The sequence below is a fragment of the Cryptomeria japonica genome, chromosome 9, assembly GCF_030272615.1.
Source record: "Cryptomeria japonica chromosome 9, Sugi_1.0, whole genome shotgun sequence".
Classification (NCBI taxonomy): Eukaryota; Viridiplantae; Streptophyta; class Pinopsida; order Cupressales; family Cupressaceae; genus Cryptomeria; species Cryptomeria japonica.
Genome location: NC_081413.1, coordinates 153,525,107 through 153,532,582, shown reverse-complemented (window position 1 = coordinate 153,532,582; position 7,476 = coordinate 153,525,107). Strand labels below are relative to the sequence as shown.

Genomic DNA, 7,476 nt, shown 5'->3' with positions numbered 1-7,476 from the left:
GGAGGAGCTTCCCTTGGATTTTAATAAATAGTCTTTGAATGAGAATTGGAGGTTTGTGTTGGCATGCAACTCATCATGGTTAATTTTTTTACAATTTACTAGAGATGTTCATGATTGATCTTATCATAGGGCTCAAATTTACAGTCTACTAGAGATGTTCATATTTGGTGCAAAAAAAGTATTTTGAATGATCTAGAACTAAATATCGCCTCTAACAAAGAAAAAATGATATGTTCTATGTTGAAAATATGTCTTTAAGAGCCACCATTGAAGTTCCTTGAAGCTTGAGCTAAATTTATTGCATGCCAAAATAAATTGTCAAACATTAAACCTTAGGCCTACTATGTACCACATATTGTCACATCTAGAAGAACATTCCCACCTGCGATGCCCCATTGAGATAACCTTGGTTGGGAATCAAACATTGAACATTTGTTGTAATGCCTATCAAATAAATAAAGGGAGGATGAGGAAGGTCAAAAGTTTAACTTTCAATGATGGCATCAACATGATGTCATCTGGCAAAAAAGAGGGATGATACTAGCATGAAGATGAAGGGGGGATGATATCAACATGATGTCAATAGAGGATACATGATTTCAACATGACATTAGTAAGGGGCATGAGTTGAAGTTCAAGGATTAGGAAGAAGGCTTAACTTGTGCCAAAATTGAAAAGAAGGTAAAGTAGATGTCTGATAGCTTGGTGGGGTTTCAACAATTAAGGGTCTATAAGAATCATAAAATCATACAAAAAATGGGATAAATTTAAAGGAAAAGTAAAAATCCCAAAGTCTAATGAGATCAATACTTAGAAAAGAAAATGCTTTCGACCTTGATGGTCGAGAAGGTGATGAGAACCATGCCAAAAAAGGATGAAGGATATGGAAGATGTCAACAACCCTAAGTCTAATAATGTTAACAATTAGGCAATCGCAAAGAATACTTTGGCCATCAAGGATACAAAATGAAAGGGGTTAAAAAAAGTAAAATAATAAGGAGAAAATTGATGGCCTCTAGCCTACTAGGCTCAAAACTTACTTGATGGCCTCTAGCCTAATAGGCTCAAAACTTAGGCATTTTATGGGTCAAACTTTGGGGATCAGGGACTAGTGAGGAAAAGGAGATTATGATAGAAATAGTGAAGGGAAAGGAATAATTTGATGGTTGAAAACTCAATAAAGGTCAACACATAATCTTTTCAGGGATCTAGACTTAGGTGTCAAGGTTATGAGTGGGAATGGGTTGAAAACAATAGAGGATAAGGGTAAAGACTCATGAACTAAAGTTCAATAAGGGAAATCACCTTAGCCAAATTTACAAAATGAAATGAGGTAGACCACAAGGGTGATAGTGATGGCATACATATATGAAAGTATGCAAAATATTAAAACCCTAAAAAGTTCAATTCTAAACCAAATTTTAAGTTTCTTAACTAGGGTTTCTAGCTAAGAGAAAGAGGGGAAGTTCAAGGAAGACAAAAAAAATTCATGAAAGATGACCCATTTATGATTTCTCAGATTAGTTATTACTAATGGGCTACAAGGGGACACAAAATGCTAACAGTAATTTTTTACATACTTCATTTACTAATTAAATCTTTCAACATATTACCTATAACAACAACATTTAATTTGAGGTTAACAAAAAATAATATCATAATTATTACTAAATCTATATCATATCCAATGTCATGATCAACTTCTTATTTAACATCCAAATTAACTTTTGATTTAATCTTATAATCAATTTCCACCCACCATTTCATTAACTCTATAGTGTTCAATACACAATATAATATTCACTATTTATTATTAAATTTAAAACACACCTACTATTTTTAGTTCACTTGAATCAACATCTCAAAATTATTAAACTAATTACCATTTATAAACATGGGAACCAAGGTTGGCGATTTCATCTAGTCTAAGACATTATTTAACTCATCAATTTATTGCATGTCAACAAATAGATCTATTATCTATCAAATGGATCTAAGAACATGATATGACATTTATAAACATCATGTGTATGCATGAATCAAAACTAACCTAGTTATATTCATAATTATAATAAATTCATATTTAAAATGAAATACATGGCATTGAGAAGATCCACACTTTGATTATTGAGGAAACAATTTTTTTTATATAGATTAATTAAATAATCACATATTAAAATATATAGAATTAACTATCCAATTCTAATATAAAAACTAAAATTGTAATACAATACCCAAGGCTTTTCATATACATTAAAAACAATCACTAACATAAATCACTCATGTGACACCTTAAAACTATCACAATGACATTGGGAAATTATCATATAACCATGTAAGTAAACCAATGGAATTATAGATGAGCATCACACTTGAATCCATAAATCAACCAATAAATGAAAAGACAAAAGATATCTTACCTATCGACACAAACAATCAATTGATAACTAATTTAATCATACAAACAAAAGCACAAATAAATGAAACATCAATTATCACTATCTAAATTAACATAAACTAACAGTAATCAACTATCAGAACAAAAAATGTTAATCTAAAAATTATATAGAAATTAATTTATCAATTAAATAAAAAATGATAAGAAAAATGAAAAATCAAGACTAGATATTATATGGAACATAACATGAATCATTTTGCTATCCAAGCACATACCTACAAATCTAACGGAACAGTAAAACAACATCATTTAAAAACAATAATTATAAAAACAAATATAACAAAGTTTTATAATACCACCTCATATCATAGAAGTTTATAGTTTAAATTTATGAAAGATTATAATTCTATTCAAATCCACTAAAATCTTTAAAAGAGTTCTAAATAAGCACCACAATAACCAAATCCATGACATTATCAAATTGTTTACAACAAACAAAATAAAAACCAACCACTGTGCCATATCTTGGCTTATTTAAAATTAGTCCATGTTTTTTTCCTTTCTTAACTGAAGATCTTAATTAGTGATTGAGTGGAGGATCAAGGTGAACCACAAGAGTCATCGCAGTGGTTTTGTTTGTGAGTACTCCTCTGTGCAGAGCGACTTTGTACTTTTCATTGCAAGTTTTCTGCAAAGCCACAAGTTAATTGCATTGTTAGTTCCCCCCTTAATTCGCAAAATCTTCAGTAAGAAAGAACCCAAAAAAGGATTATAAAACACCCACCAGAAGAGATTCTCCAAGGTTGATAACTAGTGCGTTGGGTACAGGAGCAACAGAGATCCAACGCCCATCTCTTTTCTGAACTTGCAAGCCATCACAGATATTATCTTGAACAAGAATGGTGATTGCACCATGGTCCGTGTGTGCATGAGTGCCCAGAACTTTATCTGGTTCTGGGCATGGAGGATAGTAATTTGCTCTGTAGAAAAGATTGTACTCTTCAAATTCCTTTTCCAGACCATCAAAGGGCATGCCCAAATCCTCAGATAGAATCCCCAGCAAGTGATTTATAAGTTTGCTACACTCCTTTCCAAACTCATCTATGGTATCTCTGCAGTCAAAAGACAAAAACGTAAATCCATATAACATAAGAAAAGTAAAGACATATCCAGAGGAACGATAAGGATGAATCTAAGCTTTTCAATAACCTATATTCAGTGGGTGTTGAGGGCCAGAGATGGCGAGCTTTGAGGCAATGGGGAGCAAGGAAGGCATAGAGGGAATCCATCCAATCAGTATGCTGTCCTCTGAATCCTTCTGTACGTCCATAACCAGCAATCTGATCTGTTTTACCCTCTTCGCGTGCCCATTTCATTTTTTCTTCTTCTGGCAGCTCAAAGAACTCTCTTGCTACTCTCCTTGCACTCTCAACCACATCTGCAGGAATACCATGATTCACCACCTGTCATCACAAACAACTATTATAAGTTATAACCTGAAAGAATCCCCATTACTACAACACAACAAAAGATGATTATTAACTTTTACGTAGTATGCTTATCACCTGAAAGAATCCCCATTCCTGGCAGGCAGCAGAAATTTCATGTTTGATTTGTTTCTCAGTTTGAGTCATATCAATCAAGGGCAGCTCTTCAAACACCCTGTCTTGAGATATCAGAGGCAAGTCTTTGCCTCCAACTCTAAAGTCTTGAGGCACTTCGCTCAAATTCTGAACGTAATGCTCTACCGCAGAAGCCATCTCTACAATCTAATTGTGTTACAACTATGAATTGTGGTTGTATTTATACACATCATGGCATGGATTTGGGAGCGAATCTAATAGACTTATTCATGGCATTCAAACAATTCGCTACTGGACGAGTAAGCTCTTACTGCCTGTTATTCGTAACCCAGTTATGTCATATAGGAAATGGTAAACGAATGTAACATCACCCAAAGTAAACGTAGAAAGGGCAAAATAATAGGTCACGTAAACGTATAAAGGGCAAAATAATAGCTCCGGCAATCAAACGCTACGTTCTTTAATAAATGAACATCATTATGAAAGGTGATAAATAATTATCTTTTTTTGGTCAAACTTCGATTTTGTATGATTGAATTCGCACATGTTTAAGAATAGTTTTTATTTCCATATTGTGCTAAAAAAATTGAACTCATAAATAATTATCTATTTTTGGTCAAACTTCGATTTTGTATGATTGAATTCGCACATGTTTAAGAATAGTTTTTATTTCCATATTGTGCTAAAAAAATTGAACAACAAATCTACATAACAAATTGAAAAATGGAAAGGATTTTTTAATTAAATGTTATTTTCATATTAAAAAATAGTTATGGAATCTTTAAATATTACCATAAGTAGGAATCTTGTTATATTTAAAGATTGTGTGTTGCAAGAAGAAAGATCACTTCCTTTGACATTCAGATTTCGATCTGCTTAGTGGGGTCCACTTCTTGGTCTCTATTTACACTTTCAATAAGAGTTTTTGTGTTGCTCAAGTTATTTTCATTTGTTGTGTAACTATGTTATTCTTGTTTTGTTGTTGAGTTATCAAGGTGTAAATTGTTCTTATTGAGGGACTCATGTACTTTTGATTTGTATCAGGTTGTAGCCCTTCCCCACTTAATTTAATGAAAAACAATAAGAATCTTGTATGATATTATTTATTAATTAATAGTGGCATTTACTTCTTTTTTTTTTAAATTCATACTTTATCTAGTCATAATTGTGTTGTTGGTGTGATTTTTGGTGAAAGTTAGTACATACACTAAGCTCTATTTGATTTTATTTGCATTCATTTTAAGAAATTAGTTTTGATTTGCTCTACTAACTTGTATACACAATCACCAAAATCACTTATAGAGTCATAAAAGCAGCCAAGAATGACAAATTGTTCATTTTTAGATTCTAAATAGTCCATTTGACTATTCGTTATTTTTCTAGTCTTTGACAAGTTAATTGTATTGTATATTTATTTCAATGCATTACTTCAAGTCGTTTCTAACACATCTCATATTAATAGGTTCATTTTATTCATTTCTCTATTATTTTTAGTAACCTAGATATTTTGTATGATGATGCGATTTTCCCCTTACATAAATTGGTGAATTCATCCCCTCCTACAACCCCACAGATTTTTTATTATAATTTTTTTGCCAAATTTTTATCTAAGGATGATTTATATGTTAATTTATTTTTCTTCTTTTAATATTGATTTATTGCTCTCTATCCATCTAGAGTTTTTTTATGTTAAGATTTATAATAGAACAAATATAATAATATATTTTTTTTCATTATTCTCATAAGCAATAATCGCATAAATATAACCCACTTTTACTTTTATGAATAAATTTATTTCACTAAATAATTTAAAATATCAATATAGAAAGCTAGAATATTAATTTCAACTAATTAATAAATGTATAAAACCTAGTTGAAATAAATTTAATATATGATCAATGCCAACTGCTATTTTAGACTTGTTCAATTATAGTGCTTGTGAAAGTTGATATATATCAAGTGGAAACAATGTTATACAAGGCTATTCATCAATCCATTTTTTTGACTCGGAAATCTCATACATGAAGAAAAAAATGTCTTCTCTATTTTATAAGTAGTCCATGAATTTGTATTTGGACTTATAACTTAATGGAATTCACTCGATCCTATTATTATACAACAATTTTCATATTTTATAATACAACATTATTCTACCAACCAAAAGATTCTATAATTAATAGAATTATCTTCATCACTTGATCTTATTGTGGAGTTATACCATTACATAATTTTTGCTACATTTATCAACTTATTGCCACCTTGGTACTTCAACCCTTCTATTGCTAGGGCTCTTTTTACACATGCTCCCATTTTCTATGTTTGAACTTGATAAAATTATAAATTTATATAACACCACGTGTAACATGCATCTCCCTCAATCAATGAACCACCGTCAAATTTGTAAATTGAAATGTACAATTACTTGAGCATATGATGCACTTTGGCTAAATATGATATTTCTATCACTCAATATTATAGAAAACTTGTAAATAACATTACACAAGCATTGTAGAGTTAATATGATTGCCATATCTCAATATATTTATATTTTCTTATATATTATTGGCTGCATGCATGAAAAATATGTGCACAAAAAATACCAATCTATATAAAATTATAATATTGAATTTGCACTTTATTTTGTAATTATAATTATTAGATAAATCTACAAATAAAATAATAGTATAAGAGGAAATGTATCTTGACATAACTTGCATTGCTCATCCAACTATTGAGCTATGTATATGCATCAGGCATACTTATACACAAATTTCTTCTAAAACATTTTCATAAATTTTCTTCTAAAATGTGCATCCTGCCGACTAATATCCTTTAAACCATTACATAGTTGATGTTACAGTCGTTCACCAATTGATATACAAATAATTAATGGCTCTAAGAGCTTATCCATTCAGCAGCCAGGCAGAACTATTTCGACGGCAGTCTAATAACGTGCCATGAATAAGCCCTTCACTAAATAAATATTTTCGCTCTCAAAACTCATCTGATGCTGTGTGTATAAATATACATGCCCACTTCATAGTTGTAAGACAAGGTTTTGGAGATGGCTTCTGCAGTAGAGCATTACGTTCAGAATTTGAGCGAAGTGCCTCAAGACTTTAGAGTAGGAGGCAAAGACTTGCCTCTGATCTCTCAAGACAGGGTGTTTGAGGAGCTGCCCTTGATTGATATGACTCAAACTGAGCAACAAATCAAACATGAAATTTCTGCTGCCTGCCAGGAGTGGAGATTCTTTCAGGTGATAAGCATACTACGTAACAGTTAATAATCATCTTTTGTTCTGTTGTAGTAATGGGGATTCTTATAGGTTATAATTTATAATATGTGTTTGTGATGACAGGTGGTGAATCATGGTATTCCTGCAGATGTGGTTGAGAGTGCAAGGAGAGTAGCAAGAGAGTTCTTTGAGCTGCCAGAAGAAGAAAAAATGAAATGGGCACGTGAAGAGGGTAAAACAGATCAGATTGCTGGATA

General features: G+C 31.5%; 1 protein-coding gene across 1 annotated transcript; it reads right to left on the bottom strand.

The window, feature by feature from the left end:
• Positions 1-3,167: 3,167 nt before the first annotated feature.
• LOC131059656 (oxoglutarate-dependent flavonoid 7-O-demethylase 1-like) lies at positions 3,168-4,158 on the bottom strand. The gene is made up of 3 exons (XM_057992672.2): positions 3,964-4,158; positions 3,608-3,861; positions 3,168-3,510 (listed from the first exon to the last, which is right to left on the bottom strand). Exons 1-3 carry the CDS (start codon positions 4,156-4,158, stop codon positions 3,168-3,170), a joined length of 792 nt encoding a protein of 263 aa, XP_057848655.2.
• Positions 4,159-7,476: the final 3,318 nt, after the last annotated feature.

Coding starts and splice junctions, on each gene's coding strand:
- LOC131059656 (XM_057992672.2), bottom strand. CDS start 4,158: ATGGCTTCTGCGGTAGAGCATTACGTTCAGAATTTGAGCGAAGTGCCT. Junction 3,862..3,963: donor AGGAATGGGGATTCTTTCAG/GTGATAAGCATA, acceptor TTGTGATGACAG/GTGGTGAATCATGGTATTCC. Junction 3,511..3,607: donor TCAACACCCACTGAATATAG/GTTATTGAAAAG, acceptor TTTTGACTGCAG/AGATACCATAGATGAGTTTG.